This window comes from Ptychodera flava, chromosome 14 (genome assembly GCF_041260155.1).
Source record: "Ptychodera flava strain L36383 chromosome 14, AS_Pfla_20210202, whole genome shotgun sequence".
NCBI classification, from domain to species: domain Eukaryota; kingdom Metazoa; phylum Hemichordata; class Enteropneusta; family Ptychoderidae; genus Ptychodera; species Ptychodera flava.
Window position 1 is genome coordinate 8782640 of NC_091941.1, and position 19069 is coordinate 8801708.

The following is a 19069-nucleotide window of genomic DNA, read 5'->3' on the forward strand; positions in this document are numbered from 1 at the left end:
ATCGCCCTCAATACACTAAAACATTTTCAAGTCCCCACGTCTATATAATCAAACTTTTGCAACCCCCTTCCAATTTATCATATAGCCGTATATTTATTTGGAATGCATGCAGAGTAAAAATAAAATTGTATTGCATAGTTCTGCTCGCAGATTTTCGACGCTACCTCTTATCAGCTGGTTGTAGAGCCATATTCCTAAGGCAAGTTCTTAAATTTTTAAATGCAGCAGTGGACTTTTTGGATTTATCAGTCTAAGCTGACTTGAGATTATCCATCTTTGGCCAGGTCAATGGCACCAGCTGAAGAGCACACATAATGGCAATCATGAGAGGGTATGCAAATTGGCAATTCCTGGCTACATTTTGCCAAATTGTGAAAAACTTAGCAGTGACCTACCGAAAAAATATTGTTTTCAAAAGTAAAAGACATATACGATTTAGATGCTACTTCCAAATGTTTTAAAAGCTGACAATACTGGAATGTTAAAACATACCATTAAATAAACGTTTCAATCTCAGAAATTTTCGGTTTAATGATGGCAAATTTTGTAAAAAATAAATTATTCCATTTAGTCTCACATTTTTACATTAAAATCAGAGTCTGAACTGTTCGAAATTTTAGTTTTGTGTTATTGTTCGATGAGATTTAAAAATTTAATTCACTGCACGAACATGACTAAATGGTTTTATATATTGATTTAAAGTGATTTTCGATTATGATTTTAGTACAACAAGAATCTTTAATTAAATAATAGAATTACGAAAATAATTTTCAAACACTTCAATCTGCATCAGTTTTGATTGTTTTGTTGATTTTGTGTTTTTTTTAATGTGTTCAAGAAACCTGGGACGACTGTGGAGGTTGGAGGGATTTTCGATGTAACTACTCTGACCGTTGTCTCTCATTAAAGCTTAGATGTAATGGCTATGACGATTGTGACGACGAGTCAGATGAAACTGAATGTCACAATCCAGGTATGTATACTACTTATAATAGCTGAAACTGGATTCTTCACAGTAGTTTCTGCCAAAACGCATTCAGATGTCATTCGCACTCTCTGATAATACAAAATTCCATTTACTGCTACATGCAGCATTGAACTTCGAAATCGCCAGGTTGTGACAAAATATCAATCTTGGATATTACTTGACACAGCAACTGGCAGATGTGCCACCGTAATTGAATCCTAGTGTGCTAATATCTGTAATAAATAACTGAAAAGTTAATTAAAGCATAGACAGTGGAGGGGGACCCCCTCCACTGTCTATGATTAAAGCATGCACATAACAAAACGTGATATGCTATTAGGGATAACAAAATTGTGTGCTGCCTGGACTGTAACATCCAATATTGACGCTGAGAATGAGGACCTATTTTGTTAATCAGCAAAAAGACGATTGTTACAAAATAAAAGATACTTGTTACTTCACACTTGTATTAAAATCCAATACACATACACTAATACAGAATGAAGAGATCTCTATAGATATAGATCTCTCCCAATAGCATATGACGTTCACCACAGAGCACCAAATGCCATCTATCCATGTTATTGTAATTTGCATTTCTCCATCTCGTAGGGCGAGATACTGCCATAATCGTAGGATGTGCTGTAGCCATAACTATTGTAATCATTGTGCTTATTGCCAGCATAATGTGTATGTGTGGAAAGCAGGCCAGAAATGCCATCTCAACTCAGTCCAGAGGTAACCAACAGGTAATTTCCCCTCTCACACTTGATTACTAAACTCCAATATTTAAGGAACGATAAGTATGGGGATTGTCTCAGATTGTTGCACAAGTTCAACAAAGAAAATTCACACATTCAGATCAAAATAACCTTCCGTGGCATTTTTAGGCCAACCGAATTTGAATGTCGAAATCGAAGAAGGAATTCTGAAATCTTGTCATATTTAATTCCGTGATTGTCGTTTTTAGAGTTGGCATTTCCAACATCGCATTTTACATGTAACGCCGTGCATTACGCGGCCAGCTTATATTTGATGATGATATTAGAGAACGAAACGCGTATAAGCTCGAAATCCAGCACATATGCAATGTTCGCACGAAACAAGTGAGGAGATGTAAAGACCATCGCTTGGCAATATGCTAGGAATAAATTGAATATCGAAATTTGATGTAGAAGAGAAAGTTAATTCATTTGTCAATGTTGCATTTGTAAAAGCGGAGCCTCCTTTTAAAAGGGCGCGAAGCCGTGGTTGCATTCACTGTGTAACTGGACACCAAATAGGCAACACGCGGGAACACGCTCCAGAAAATGCCACTTTTTACAACGCTTACAGGCAAGCTTTGCCACTTCGATGCCTGGTATGCATGTTTTTTTTACACACACTAAACTGTTTTCATGTAAGAAACAGGAAGGAACCTAATGACTGGATTGTTTGTACAGGATAAACAACAGAAAACCGACACCGAAATATATCTGACATGTAAGCCTTGAGACAGATTACTATCACCAGTCTGGGGTGCAAATTAATGTCTTTAAGACCAGATAGCTATTGACTCACACACATCCAAATTAAAGTCAGGCACACTATTACAAACAATCCCGTCATTAGGTTCCTTCCTGTTAATGATATGAAAACGTTTAGGGTGTGTAAAAAAACATGCATACCAGGCATCGAAGTGGCAAGGCTTGCCTGTAAGCGCTATAGTTTTTTCCGGTCGCAACAGGGCAGAAAACTACCAAGCAGTCAGCGCGAAGCTGCTGCCGATCAAACTCTGTGGTTATATTCAAATTCTAACGCAACTGGAAGACGATTTTTTTTAGGAAATTCGAGCGTTGGTGTTGGGGAATCAATGACCGTTGGCGATTTGCACCGACCGTTAATCAAACGCTAACCTTGTATAAACTCTGTTTGCAGGATAAGCAAAAGAAGCCAAAAGGTTGAGATCAATTTGTGTAATTAATGGTATAGAAATCAAACATCATACTGGCCAAGTGTTTGACTGGGAGGAGAACTCCACTAATGCGAGAACCTGGAATTGAAAATTGCGGCTTTAATGTTGACCTTGACCTGGCGTCACAAGTCGGACGGCTATGCCAAACATAATAAGTTTTACAGTAAATGAAAGTTTCAGTCAGGCATATATAATGACAAACGAGTTACTCTGCTTTGTTTCCGAAACAGAAGGCACATGGTCACTATGCTCCCCCCATCCCAATAGAGCTGTTTATTGAGTTCCGTTTGCCAGAGTGGACAAAGTTTCAGGGTAACTACTTTTTGGCCAGATGCGTTCCTTATTTGGAATAAAATAATTGATGGGGGTTGATAAAGACGTAATTAATTTGCAGTTCTCTACAGCTCGATGTCTTTTCTTACTTTCTTTTTTCACTTTTTCCGGGATCAAGAAGTGCCTTTATGTAACTATCATCGACTGACAGCCGTTCTAGATCCATAGCTGTCCTTGTGCCAGACTTTCAGATCAGCCTCAGGCTGAGTTAACAGCGGCTCAGCATAGACACTAACTTTGCAGTTTTATCAGAAAGTATCACAAGGGCAGGAAGGAGCGCGCTTTTTACATGTAGACACCAGCTATTGAGGAAACCGTCGACAGTATAGGCGCGGATGGATGTTTTGTCTAAAATGTATCAGTCTCAGTGAGACGGGATTATCACTAAAAATGTAACAATGTCGGGTCCGAACCAATATCGAAAATCGCATATCCGAAATAAGGAGCAGTGTATCAAATTGCAATATTCGATTTTGTTTCACGCATAAGACAGAACGCACAAGAGCAACTACTTCATGCGCAATATTGCTAGTCAACACTCGTAAATATCAATTTAAAGCCGATTCCACACAAATGTTTTTCTCTTTCCAAACTAGAAAAATGCCTGGCCGCAAAATGTATCGCGCACCTCGCGCAATTTAAATTTGCGAATTCGTTCACAAAATCGCAGCGGTTTATGTAAAATTAGCTTGTAAACGTCATTTCCTTGGGTCTGAAATCTGTGACAAAATGCAATTTAGACATAATTTATCATGTCTTTCTCTGTTTTCCACATCGAAATATGGTTGGCCTAATAATGCCACGGATTAAAAACACCTCCCCTCCTCAAAAAGATATTCGGAAATGCAAAGTGTTGTGAATCCGTAACGAATCGCAGCCAATCTGTTTACTACAACAATATTTCAATAAAGGAATACGAAAACAGATTTTTTAATCCGTGGAATTTTTAGGGCAACCGAATTTGAATGTCGAAATCGAAGAAGGAATTCTGAAATATCGTCATATAACTTTCCGTGATTGTCGTTTTTAGAGTTGGTATTTCCAACATCGGATTTTACATTTGTGTGGAATCGGCTTCAGATTGATGTTTTCGAGTGTTGACTAGCAATATTGCGACGTGTTCTGTCTTATGCGTGCAACAAAATCAAATATTGCAATTTGATAGACTGTCCCGGATATGCGATTTTGATATTGGTTTGGACCCGACAATGTTACATTTTTAGTGATAATCCCGTCTCACTGAGACTGATACATTTTAGACAAAACATCCATCCGCGCCTATACTGTCGACGGTTTCCTCAATAGCTGGTGTCTACATGTAAAAAGCGTGATCCTTCCTGCCCTTGTGATACTTTCTGATAAAACTGCAAAGTTAGTGTCTATGTTGAGCTGCTCTTTACTCGGCCTGAGGATGATTTGAAAGTCTGTCACAAGGACAGCTGTGGATGTAAAATAGTTGTCAGTCGATGATAGTTACATAAAAGCACTTCTTGATCCCGGGAAAAGTGAAAAAAAGAAAAAATGAAAAGACATCAAGCTGTAGAGAACTGCAAATCAATTACGTGTTTATCAACCCCCATCAATTAATTAGTTTATTCTGAATAAGGAACGCATCTCGCCGAAAAGTAGTTACCCTGAAACTTTTTCCACTCTGTCACACGTAACTCCATGACAGCTCTATTGGTATGGGGGGGGGGGCATGGTGACCACGTGCCGTCTGTTTCGGAAACAAAGCAGAGTATGCCGTTGGAAATTAAATATGCCTGACTGAAACGTTCATTTAATGTAAAATTTATTATGTTTGGCATGGCCGTCCCACTTGTGATGCCAGGTCAAGGTCAACATTAAAGCCACAATTTTCAATTCCAGGGTTCTCGCATTCGTGGAGTTCTCCTCCCAGTCAAACACTTAAATGGCCAGTACGATGTTTGATTTATACAACATTAATTACACAAACTGATCTCAATCTTTTGGCACCTTTTGCTAATCCTGCAAACATAGTTTATACAAGCGTTTGATTGACGGTTCGTTCAAATCGCATCGATTCCCCAACACCAGCACTCGAATTTCCTAAAAAATCGTCTTCCGGTCACGTTAGAATTTGAATATAACCACAGAGTTCGATCGGCAGCATCTTCGCGCTGACAGCTTGGCAGTTGTCTGCCCTGTTGCAGCTGGAGAAAAACTAAAAAGTGGCAGTTTCTGGAGCATGTGCCCGCGTGTTGCCTATTTGTTGCACAGTGAACGCAACCACTGCTTTGCGCCCTTTTAAAAGGAGGCTCCGCCTTTACGAATGAAAAATTGACAAACGAATTAATTTCCTGTTCTACACCAAATTTCGATATTCGATTTATTCCTAGCATATTGCAAAGCGATGGTTTTTACATCTTCTCACTTGTTTCGTGCGAACATTGCATATTTGCTGGATTTCGAGCAAAAACGCGTTTCGTTCTCTAATATCATCATGAAATATAAGCTTGCCGCGAAATGCACGGCGTTACATGTAAAATCCGTTGTTGGAAATGCCAACTCTAAAACGACAATCACGGAAAGAAATATGACGATATTTCAGGATTCCTTCGTCGATTTCGACATTAAAATACATTTGGCCTAAAAATGCCACGGATTGATTCTACTGCGTGGCAAAAAGCGGCCAATCGCCCTGTCCAGTTTATTGTCAGGCTGGCGTAAATTGAAAATAGGAAATGCAGGCTATTTTCCTATTTTCAATTTGGTGCAGACATGCGCAATGACATGTAGTGCCGCCAACCCAGTCAGCAGAGGGAGTCCGACGTAATTAAATAATGATTACATTGTAACAAAAATGTATCACAATTGTCCCGCGAATAGAACAGATTTTGACGTCAAGATACACTGACCCTTGTTGTATGTGCTGGCGTAATTAGCTCGAAATGAGAGAAAGCAAATCAAAAATGTCATCCCCTATTTTAACTTGAATGACCGTCTAGGGCACGTGATCTTTGCCCCTCAATGGCCCGCCAAACTAAATTTAGTACAGGCATTGCATGCACGAAAAGTAATAATACCGCTATACAACAAAAAATGGACCAAAAAATCGGACATTCTTGAAACGAAACAACGTTTCGTTAAGTTTTTTGAGACCGTCGACAGTCGTTTGCGCCATTTCGTCGCTGCAGTTGCACTGGATTCGGCTGAGTCAAAGGGTCGATGTCTGGGTGCAAGTCTTCGGCATTTGCTGGCATTCCCCCTGTGGCGACACTCTCAGAGAGCATGGGCATCCATGCTCATTCTACAAAATTTCAAGATACCCCTAATCTGGGATTTTTTAACAAAAACGACCCCCTTATTCTGAGAAATATGGGAGAAAATACGACCAAAAATACCCCCTTACTTACAAAATCCAGGAGAATGAGACGTAATGTTAGAGTCAGGTCAATGCTAAATTATTGTTTTCACATATATTAACACATCAGAGTCTGAAAGAAACTGTCAACTTTGGAACAGGAATGTCAAACTCATAAAATTCATTATATTTCGAATTACAGTTTTAAACCAGATCAAAGCATAGGAAACGCACAATGAAACTTTTGGTGAAGTTTGAGTGTCTGATAGGTATTTCCTGGGATATTTCAAACCTTTCTTAAGCCAGGTGTTTGGAAATGTACCCCTTTTTTCTCTATTTCACGGATCCGTGATAGGGAATAAAAAACACTCCCCTCCCCGTAATTTTAGGACCACGCATGGATAAGCTTACCATTTCCCCCGACAGTGACACTACCGGGGGCATTCCTGACTCGCGCCTTCGGCGCTACGCTTGCGGCCCCAGTCCCGGGCCCCACCCCAACCCCGTATGTGTAAGAGACAATTACAATAATAGAAAAGAAAAGTCTAAGTCGATAGTCTAAGTTTTTTTTGCCCCGTCCCAACCGGGCCCTGGCAACAGGTTGGCGCTTTTACAAATTGTACCAAGAAGAAAACATCTCTCCCAGGCATTTGTTTGGTTTGATATATGTATTGACTCGTACATAGCAGACCATTTTGGCATACGCGATATATGCGTATAATAATAATAATAATAATAATAATAATAATAATTTTATTGTCATATATATACGCTATTGCACATACAATGAAATACATCTTGGTTTTGCGAAAACAAAAGGACAGACAGTGAGAAAAAAAAACAGGGAATAAAAGAGCAATACACGAAGTAAAACAAACAGAATTAAAAATAAACATGTTAGAATAAAAGCGCCGACTGCAGAAGTACAAGTGTAGGAACTATGAGAGACGAGATGTGTGAGCGCTCACAGTACTCGATTTACATTTATTTAACATGCGAATCGCTGTAGGGTAAAAAACTGTTTAGGGACCGATTAGAACTTGACTTGATTGAACGGTAACGTTCACCAGAACGCATAAGTTGAAACAAATTGTGTGCAGGGTGGTACTGATCATTGACAATGGAGACAGACTTTTTGAGAACACGGTCCTCGTAAAGACTGTCTAGCGATGGAAGAATACAACCAATAATTTTACTGGCGGTACTGACGATCCGGTTGAGTCGTTTCCGTTCATTCATTGTGATATTGCCATACCAGACAGTGATTGCGAATGTCAAGACACTCTCAATCACTCCGCGATAGAACCTAATCAACAAGTTCTGACTAACACGAAAACTCTTCAACCTCCGCAGAAAGAATAAGCGTTGCTGGCTTTTCTTAACTATGAAATCAGTATTGGTTTCCCATTTCAAGTCAGCAGATAAGTAGAGACACCAAGAAATTTGAAAAATTTAACTATTTCCACTTCGGTACCATTTATAGTAAGAGGCGTAATTTCTGATGGATTTTTACGAAAGTCCACTATTATTTCCTTTGTTTTCTTGACATTCAGTTCCAAGTTGTTATTGGAACACCATTTAACTGTATCGTCCACTTGTTTCCTATATGGTGATTCATCAGATTCAATAAAACCGCCAAGGGTGGTGTCATCGGCGAATTTTACTATGAAATTGTTCTCCTCAGAACTCACAGCACAATCATGTGTAAACAAAGAATAGAGTATCGGTGACAGGTTACAACCCTGGGGTGTACCGGTGTTTAGAACGATAGAGTTTGGAAAGTTACTGCCAATTTTCACGACTTGGGAGCGATTCAACAAGAAATCGAGAATCCATTTACAAATTGAGGGATTGAAATTCAAGTTGGTGAGCTTATCATACAATTTAAAGGGTGATATAGTATTAAATGCTGAACTATAGTCAATGAATAATATATGCTCTTTCATAAACCCGGAACGCGGTCTTGGCACTCACTGGAAAAGCTGGGTACCTGTGCTTGTTACGCAAAATTTGAAAACACTCCTAACGTGGATCTGGATTTTTCAAGAAAAAAGACACCCTTATAACAGTGCGAAATATAGGAGAAATATGAACAAGAAAAAGGGTACTTATTAATTAAGAGTCAGTGAAATAATTGCAGATAAAGTTACAACCATGTCAATGACTAATGACATTGTCTTGACACATCAGTGTAATCTTTGTTGTTGTCTGACAGCTGACCACCACTATTACAGTCTTGGGCAACAAGACAACTTATGGGAAAAAAGTGTTCATGATGATTCCCTTATTAAAATAGTCACATTTTCACCTCAGCGCTGAAATGGTTGTACGTGTAAGAACATTGTTTACCAGATTTCAAAGTGTTATTCTAATCCTTTCATCGATAAACCTTTGCAAAAAGTACGTGTTTTCACGGGCCTAGATGATGAACAAAAACTTCCCGCTTTTCCATGATTTTGAGAATACGCTTGGGTATCCAAATTTCCATTGGAGAACCACAATCAGGTGAAGAACAAATCTGGCACCCAATACGAATCCACTTCCGGGTTGATGATTCGAGGAATGCAATGTACAGTCACAGTCACTCCGAGGGGCTGTGTTACAGTGTAACAATTACCGTGCGACGCACCGCCTCTGACGTCTGTGTTAGCGACGCAGCATGCCAATGCGCATGCATGCACCAAATTGGAAATAGGAAATAGCCTGTATTTCGTATTTTCAATTTACGTCGGGCTGGTGAGTGAACAACGCTTCGTGTTGGCCGCAATTTGCTATCCGGAATTACCATTATGCTTATTTCGAAATCATACCCTTATATTAGAAATAGGAAATAGAAATATGAGTATATTTTGATATTCAATAGATTTTAGCGTACAAGAAAAATCAACATAAAATCTATTTTCAAATTTCTTTATTAAAATTTCATTGCGGTAAACAGATTGGCCGCTATTTGTCACAGATTGTTGTGTCAGATAGAGAGTAACAATTTGAATATAGCAATTGAATTTAACTCATACGTATCCAGATGACATTGTCCAGGTAACTCAGATTGATAAAATTTAGTTACTAACTGTAGAGAAAATGTCTAAGAGTTCATTTATTACAATGGAGGTTTTTCGCCATTCTACATTTCTTGTGTTGTTCTTGATATTTTTGATAACTCAAAATGAAATAAAAGTATTTCACCATATACCCTCTGTAAATTTATTGTTTTTTAAAGTCTGCAGTTATTTCTAACTTTATCTTCTGCTTGTCTTTTCCATTTCTTACACCGTCATTATATGTTTGTTGACAAAAAAGAGGCAACATCAAGCTCCATAGTCTACATGCTTCTTCAACAGACAGTCTGAGTAAAATGACACAGATAGAAATGTAGGCAAGCAGACGCTCAGAAATCGTGGCATTATAACTTCATGATTTGCCATAGACCACAAAAGTTATGGATATTTAATACAACATATGTATGTGAGTGAGACATAAAGCCATTTGTGTACAGTAAATTGCCTAAGAGGTCCTCAGTACAAAATGCAAATTGAAGTTCAGTGATAGCATCAAGTAGAATAATTTTTCTTTTTGAAGTTCGGCAACAATCTGAGACTGCCTCGTGAAAGAATGTTTTGCAATGTATCTTTAGTGTTGTTTCTTGATGTACTCCCTAAGCTCAGACGGTTAGGCAGTTTTCAAATGAACAACAAATTGTCATTCATAGAGGACCAAGGATAGTGAGGAGTTTATAGAGAATACTCCTTCACGAATAAGAAAAGCACTGGCTGATAACTGGCTGATATCCATAATAACAGATTGAAGGTGTGTTGAAATATCCTGTATGGAACTCATTATATTAATTGTAATTAATTCACTGTACGAAGCAGTAGAATCTATGATATTTTATCATTTATTAAGGAAAAGGCCAGCAAAAACCGTACATGAAAATCTTGAAACATTTTGAAAAGAAAAAGTTGTTACCGTCAATAAAAAATCAATTGTATTTAAACACAAACACTTTTAAGAAATTGTTCTAACCACCAAGACTCATGTATCTGGTAAAGATACATCACAGACCGCTATCTTTCATTGGTCGTATGTTTGACTTTTAGAGACCTAATAGGAGGACCATTTTACTTTCTTTCAGTGCACAATTCAAAATTCACAATTAAATAAACACATATCTTTCACACTGTCTAATGTTCTTAATTTTTGCATTTGAATATGAAGTTACTCGAACAGATTTTGAAGTATTTTACATTCCGATTTACCGCATGTATATCTGTGGATTGCACGTGCGCATTATGCACTGCTGCATTTATAGAGTCAACAGTTGGTATATAGATCCATCATTGGTTGAAACCGGAAGTTTCTTCAGATGAAAATGCTACTTCCCGAACTGTGGGAATTAGCAGGAAAATAAAACGAAGAAAACTATCTACCCAGGAACTACTGATCAAGTTATTATTAGATGTAGAGAGCCAGCGCTGTAATTAGAGTTAATGTCAACTTTTTACCCTGTGGTGATATTTGTAGTTTTCTATTTTTATTTACTTTTCACTAATCTGTTTAGTATTTCTTGATCAAATACATAAGAAGAGACCCCTTGTCTGGTTACTTTTGGACTTTAATGTGATGGTTCGAAGGGATATTCTGAATTTTGTCTGATTTCTTTGTTTTCTGAAAAAGAAGAGATTCTTGACAAATTTTGGAATTTGGTTTGCTGGTTCTTTATGACGATCTGCTTAATTATATCTGAACTACGTAAGTATCGTACAAGTAAATGGTGCAGATTTCTTTAATATGAGCAATTTCCTAAATTGACGAAGATTTAGTTTGCGGATACTGTAGAAAGTACATTCGTTCATTTCGTTCCTCTGCTACCAAAAGGAAGCTTTTGATTATATTTAAAATTGAAAGTTTTAGTTACACGTAATGTGCATGATATGGTGGAAAATGTTTGAGTTGTAATAATTTCATGATCAGTGGAGCTTCAGTGAATGCAGGATAAGCTGTGTAATTTTAAAATAGGCTGTTTTTTCATCCATGTTTCCCACTTCTTATCTGTTGCAGGATGGAGTGTACAGTAATATTACTGAATTAAGAGGCACTGAATGATCAGGGGACCTCACAAGGCAATCCAACAGAAAAAGGAAGGAAGTATCCAAATTTGTTACGGTAGCAGACATTACAAATTAAGGAACTACGTGTTTAAAGTTTTCTTTCATATAGGAAACATTTTTATTGTACATAGATTACATGGTAAAGAGGCTTCACTTATTCAGCAAGTGAGTGGGTACGTACCGTGGGTTGAGAGTTCAAATACCATCTAGAAATCACTAAATCATTCGACTTTGTTCACAACAATATAGTATAAAACAAACAATCCAATTTTAGGATAGGTAATAATTTCCCTCCTGCAATTATATTGGCTTGGTGCTACAAAATTATATACATGAATTCAGTTAAAGTTTTAAAACAGCGTATATTTGTCTTTCCCTTTGTTTTGGTTGTAGTTCTAGATAAAGGTTAAGTTGTAACAGACAGAAGTGCTAAATTTGATTATTGTTTACGAGTGAGTAAGAAGCATAAAGCTGCGAAAAAGCATTTTTATTGAAATTACCCATTCTATGTGTATGTAGTGAAAACAACACAGGCGAGAATATAATGTACAACGTTATTGTATCAGTAACTACAAATGCTACTGGTTTCTAATACACTTAGACGAGTCTGGTATCAAGGATAACTTGTATACAATACTTCATTCATTTAATTCAATAGGGTTTTTATCAGTTTTGAATTTTCAACCCACGGTATATGAACTCACTCAACAAAGAAGGAAATGATCAAAACCACTCTGCCGTGGCATCACCTCTGAAGAAGAGGGTGGTTCAATGCCTGCATTGTAACAATTTTCACCACAATTAACTCCTTCACACAGCTATGTGATATACTCAGGTAGTTTGAATGTCTGATGTTAAAGCAACTTGACTGAAACTTCGTATTCAATTAGTCTTTCTGTTTCCTAGGGTGTAAATATTGAGATCATGAATAAATATTGTCAGTGTTTTCTAGGTGGCTAGGCGCCACGTATATGGGTGGTACATCAAAGCCTTGACTAAATTAGGAGTAAAACACTAACGCATATCAATGCACAACCAGTACTTCTTTATTACAAGGCGTAATCACTCAAAGTTTGGCAAGTATTTGCCAAATTTTGTGTAGTAACACCATGATGAAATTTACTGGTATTTTGTGAATGCATGAAATTCATCACGACACAGAGTAGTTGCTGGTCATAATCATGCTTGTATAATGAGGTATTGTACAATGTTAATGGAAAAGGAAATGGGGCAACTTTGATGATTATCAAACGGTGGGGTACATGCCCCTGGACAAAAAATGTGGTCGCAGAAAAAAGTCAGCATGAACTATTTTAATACAGGATTGCCCATGCATGCATGTTTTTTTAAATTGGAATGTTGTTGGGACAGTCAGAACAAAAGAATATGTGACGGCTCCAAAAAGGGACTCTTCCTTATGGAATTGGTTTGAATTATTTCGGACATGTACAATCTACAGATTATCAAGTCTGCTTTTTGAATTAGCTCTCTTTTTTCAGTGTGACAGTCTTGGAATCAACTGGAAAGGCATTCAAGTAACAGCCAGATAGGTAGCCATTCATCAAGATTCAGATCGAGAACATAATGTTATTTTACATTCCATAGGGGTTTATGGACAGATAAAATTTCATCGATCTACAGTCTGTGGATCAAAAAAAATCAACTCCATGCACACGGTTTGGTTCCTCAAGGACTTTGAGCGCCAACTGGTCTGGGAAGTTGTCAACAATGCATGTCTAAAATAATGTTTTATTACAAAGGCAAAGTGTGTCTCTCTTTAGAATTCAGCCATTTAATCCCTGAAACTCTTACATGAAATATGATGAATGGTATACTTGGTATGACACGCCAGCTCCTTGTCAGAACATGAATTGTTTTCTTATTAGTTTTGTCATATAGTCTCATTTGGATGGCTTATTTGATAACACAAAGTATATTGACTGTTGTGATTGTCCAGCACAAAAATGAGTTTGTGTAAATATGTTTAATTTCATCTTACAAATTTTGCTTCTTTAAATTCACTTATTGTTTCATTGAAAACTGTTGTGACATTTTGAATAGATTTTTTGAAGCATTTTCAACGATTAAAAAACATTTTTAGTTTTATTTTCCATCACAGTTACAGTACATGGAGCGCTATCCCAAAACATGTCAGGGCTTTGGTGTTATGACCCTAGGAATATGTCATATTTTATATATATTCAGGACTTTCTTGTAGCAAAAAAGCCAAGACAGGACGTCTAAGATGTACAATTTTGAAACAACATCTGAACATCTTGACATATAGGATACTATGACTGTAATCTAAGGCTGATCAGTGACGCAGTGAGGGTAACTGATTCTTGTGAAGTAGGAGATAAGTGATTAAGTCATAATTCAAATAATTTTAATCGCTCATTCATACATGTTTGATATCCTGGTGATTACTTCTGATCAATATGGTAATGAATTGTAACATAAAACAGAGTGACGGTGAATTCAATTTGTATTTTAAGGTAGTATGCGCCTCAAAAAGCCTGAAACTTTGCTCAAACTCTCCTGAATGAAACTTTCAACCTTTCTGTTACAAAATTAACAATAACAATTTGGGGTTACAGTGCAAAGTTTGGAACATGCGAAAAAAATTACCCAATATTTTGCAATATTTGAAATTAAAAATGGCCACCATTCCTGTTTTAAATCTGACGGGAAAAATCAAATTATGGATATCCGAACTAAGACTGTGAAAGTTTTTTCTCCAAGAGCTTTAAAATGGTCCCCCCAGAAAAGAATTGTAGAAATTTGAGAATGTGACTATCTGTTCCCCAGGCGCGTTCTACCTCTATACATTTGTACTGACGAAGTAGTTGAAGCTTATGCTGCTTTTCATGAAAGGTTGTGTACTTTAGAGACCTTGTATCAAACGCTGGCTAAGTTGGTATTGATTGCACACACAAAAATTGACAAAAAATTTTGGTCGAAAATTACTTGGATTTTTACCCCATCTTGGTGCTTTTTAAAGTAAAGTTGGGCCTCAACACTGGGAAACGGGGTGAAAGAGGTTAAGGCCAGACTTGTAAAGTTCCTTAGAGCACCATTTTACTGGTTATAACAGATTTTGCCAATCTGTTATGGCCTTTTTTTGTAAAACATATCCAATCAAAATTAAATGATAAGTTATAAAACCACAACTTTACGGAGATGTTTGCCAGAACACCTGAGTACTGTTATTGTAATCTACAATCATGGCAACACTAACAAGAAAATGTGCCAACAGTTTACAGACAAGATAGAAGAATAATTAGCCTAGCATCCTTTGCGGTATTTTCGTAATAACCTCATAATACGAAAGTCCGTATGCGAATTAAACCCCCAACTGAAGAAATTACGTTTAACGTGAATCAGAATTAATTATAAATGGTTCCTAAGTAAATCATGTAGCTGTTGTTAGTAAGTTTATTCTTTGTGAGCTATATGTCTGCCTTAATTTGTTTACATGTCGCATGTTACATGTTGTGGGACCTTTGTAACATGTATAATTCAAACTGTTCATGCTGTTCTTGTAATTCTTGATTCGTGTGGTCGTCGTATTCATTGAATTTAGGACCCTTCGATCCCAATGAAACTGAATGTCTCAATCCAGGTACGTATACTCATAAAAGCTGAAACTTTTTTCACAATAGCAGTCTGCCATACGCATGCAGATCTCATGATATCTAGTGCACAAGTAATGCTACAAGCAGCCAATTCGAAATTGTCAGGTTGTGGCTTTAAAGCTTGGATATTAGGTAGTAGTTCCACTGACTTCCAATCCTAGTATATTAATATCTATATAATGAACAACTAACAAATCAAAGCATGCACATCAAAATAGTGATGTGCTATTAGGGATCTCATAATTGTATACTATCTGGATTGTAACTTACTGACAATAAGCACGTGGACCTCCTTTGTCAATCATAAAAACTGTTACAATTGGAAAATGGAAGATACTTGTATCTTCACTCTCAGACTGGTAATCCCATACATATGTACAAATACAGTACTGAGAGAAAGCAATAGTTTGATCTCTTTCAATACCATATGGCCTTCACCAAAGAGTACTCATCAGTCCTTTACATGGTTTCTATCTCTCCATCTTGTAGGACGAGATATTACCATAATCACAGGATGTGCTGCAATTGTAGTTTTTGTTATTATTGTACTTTTAGCTATAGCATATAAAATGTGCATTATGTGGAAAACAGGCCAGAAATGTTGTGTCACCTCAGTCCAGAGGTAATCAATAGGTGTTTGCTAGGCTCAACAAGTATGAGACACTCTCAGATTGTCGCACGAATCCAACAAACAAAGTTCATTCACTCCGATCAAAATCCCCTCCCCTACCTCGAAGCAGAAGTTCAGAAGTAGAAAGTGTTGGTGTCAGATAGAGACTAACAGTTTGAATGTAACTATCATAATTCTCTAGAGTTTGTTAATCACAATGGTTGTTTTTCCGTTCTACATTTCTTGTGTTGTTCTGTATATTATAAGATTATTTAAAAAATACCGCAAAGATGCATGAGGACGCGCAGCGTATCTTCCTGTGCGAAACGGAAGGCGATGTGCGACGCCATTGTCCGACGGTCCGTTCGCGGTATTTTCGTAATAACCTCATTATCATTAATCTTAAATTTGTGACTTGGCCGTCAAATGGGTAGGTTATTGATCGTTTTTTTGCAATGTCAGCAATTTCACTTTCGACTTACAGCAAGTATGGAAGGCTATCTTTGTTATCCAATCGTCCATTGGGTCCTTTGACGCTGTTCAACAGTGAACTCGCAGAAGCAGCTGAAAAATCTTCTACACGTTAGACTCTACAGTGGCGTACGCTAAACGTTACGGAACAGACTTCACTACTGCGTTTTAAGTGCACACAATATATCATTGTTCTCCATGTTAGATGTATAATGATTTAGATTACTCAACTTGTAATAAAAATATTCCTCCACATACTGTTTGTAAGTAAATTTATTGTTTTTGAGCTCTGATGTCATTTCCAAGCCTTTCTTCCGCTCGTTTTTTTCATCTATCACACTGCATTACCTTTTGATGGCGAACAAAATGTCAATATCACGCTTTATAGTTTGCACGCTTTTTAAACAGGCAGTTTGAGGAAAACTACAAGCATGCAGACGATCAGATATCGTAAAATTATTACTTCATGATTTACCAGGGGTCACATAAGGGAGCCATTGGCCTGGGGGTCGGAGAAATGTGAGGGGGTCACTCAAAAAATTTGAAACTTCAAGGGGGTGCTCAAAATGTGGAGAGGAAGAGGGGGTTACTTGGTGTTTTGGGCGAAATAAATTGAAACACCTCTCAGATTTCACCATTGCACGCATCAATTTCTCAAACTTTTCGATGCAAGAGGGGGACACCCTCTCTCATGCTCCCCCCTTTGGGGTGTTCTAACCTAGTATAAAAGACAAATTGAAAATACCTCTCAGATTTTACAAGACTGCACCATTGCACACGTCTTTTACTCATTTCTTTTGCTCAGGATCTAGGACAAAACTGAACTGTTCTGAATTCATCCTTTATTATCACAGAAACGTACATTTTAATTGACTTCAGTTCAATAACCATTTCGACATTAAACCATAGCAAATTCAGGCTTTTCATTAGAAGCTGACAGCTGGAGAAAAGACACAAAAATGTCACCCTGTACTTTCAAATTCTGCTCAGTCACTTATCCTAGTGAAAACCCTGTCAAGATACCTATCGAACAATACACTATTTGGTTGGGTACTGGTTATAGCGTGAGCTTTTATATCTGAGCTTTTATATCTGTACTTTGTCTTTACTTTGAATTTCACTTTGATGCAGTTTCACCTTCTTCAACCGTCATGAGATAACCGATGATATTCTAGCACGGTACATCAAGATTTGAAAGGTCTTTACTATTGCTGTATTTTGTAAATTTTACAAATACATGGACTGGTATTTAACTTTTCTAGGTTAGGGGGTCAGTCAAAATTTCTGAATTAGAGACGGGGGCTCCTAAAATTCGATCATGGTTGGCAGGGGGTTACTCGAAATTTCGGAGTTTCCGATGAAATAAGAAATTCCTCCGATGTCCCAGGCCATGTATGTGCGCGGTACATAGGACTGAAAGTCACTTGTTTGGATTTAACTGCCTCTGGGGTCCCCAGTACAAAATGCAAAATTAACGTTCCTTATTCGCATCAAACTCCAAACAACCTTCCTCTTTTGTGAACACACTACGACTTTATTGTTATAAACTGAGCGTGTTTTATTGCGAATGACAAAGCATCATGTTTTCCAATCGTTTACGTGTCTCCAGGAAATACACTTGATGAACGGGACTTCTCGGGGAGGGCGTTTAGGGTTATATTAAGTAAGACTTTTTAAAATGAATTTCGTGCAAGGGATTATATTAAGTAAGACTTTTTAAAATGAATTTCGTGCAAGCCAAAACAGCCATGGCCCCGATCTTAAAGTGGCCATATACTTCGTACTGGCCTTAGGTGTACAAAATGTATTTTGATAAGCGCATGCGTAGAACAAGTGATCATCACTTTCGATCGGTACGCCACAACCCAGGGCCACAACGCAATCACACGTGATACCTGTACCTGTCTGGTCGCTGGCGTAAGCTGAAGGTCACGTTAAGGTCATCGTTGCAGGCTAACTTCACGCATATTCATGCACCTCGATATACAAGAGTGAAAGGTAAGCTTATGTAGCGAAATATCCCACATTTGCATCGCCTATCCTATCTGTTAATGTTGCCTGTTTGTCAAACTGTCAGCTAACTGCACTGTACAGTAATGTTTCTTGTCAGCCATATTCACCTTCACCTCATTTGTATCTTCTATACTCTACTATCGTATTTACGTTCATACTGCTATATAAACAAAAGCCTTCCATATTGGCGTGTGGAACCAACTTGTTGCATCGCAAACTAGTTTGTAGTCTCTCCGTCATACAAATAAGCGTAAGTCGTGGGGTTGGTCGCTAATTTTCGCGCAATTTTTTTTGAAGGATCGCGAAATTTCACGCACGCATGAGAGTGGCCACCGTTTTTGCGCAACTTATAAGAAGGCAAGACACGGCGATTATGGTGTCATCGGCCTTCCCTGTAATTTTTTTCAGTCCCGAGCCGAGTTGGCAAAGACAGAGTTCGGCTAAGCGGCCAAGCATCGCTCTAATCAAAGAAGAGAGTGATTTACTGGACACACGATGGGAGCATGTGCTTGCACCTTCCATTCTTTTATTTAACATCGTAAACCGACCTTCAGAATTTCTATGTGTACGTTTATTGAATATAAATGTGTTTGAATATGTAAACACTGGCCGTGCAACCTTCAACAGACTTTAAAACTTAAAGTTTTCGAGTT

The 19069-nt window shown here is 37.7% G+C and overlaps 2 protein-coding genes across 8 annotated transcripts in view; both read left to right on the forward strand.

The window, feature by feature from the left end:
- Positions 1–16658, forward strand: part of LOC139149220 (CUB domain-containing protein 2-like) — a 31569-nt gene extending 14911 nt beyond the window's left edge. For 3 of the 6 annotated variants that reach the window (XM_070720813.1, XM_070720812.1, XM_070720814.1), the window contains exons 9-11: positions 839–973; positions 1580–1705; positions 11638–16658. In XM_070720813.1, coding sequence (XP_070576914.1) covers positions 839–973; positions 1580–1705; positions 11638–11654 — 278 coding nt within the window. In that variant the 3' untranslated portion in view covers positions 11655–16658. Of the gene's footprint in view, positions 1–838; positions 974–1579; positions 1717–11637 lie in introns of all 6 variants that reach the window. The other 3 variants (XM_070720811.1, XM_070720810.1, XM_070720815.1) reach the window with 1 other exon arrangement.
- Positions 16659–18261: 1603 nt separating this feature from the next.
- LOC139149221 (CUB domain-containing protein 2-like) overlaps positions 18262–19069 on the forward strand; it is a 28573-nt gene continuing 27765 nt past the window's right edge. For both annotated transcript variants that reach the window (XM_070720816.1, XM_070720817.1), the window contains exon 1: positions 18262–18401. The gene's annotated coding sequence lies outside the window, so the exon portion shown is untranslated. The remainder of the gene's footprint in view (positions 18402–19069) is intronic.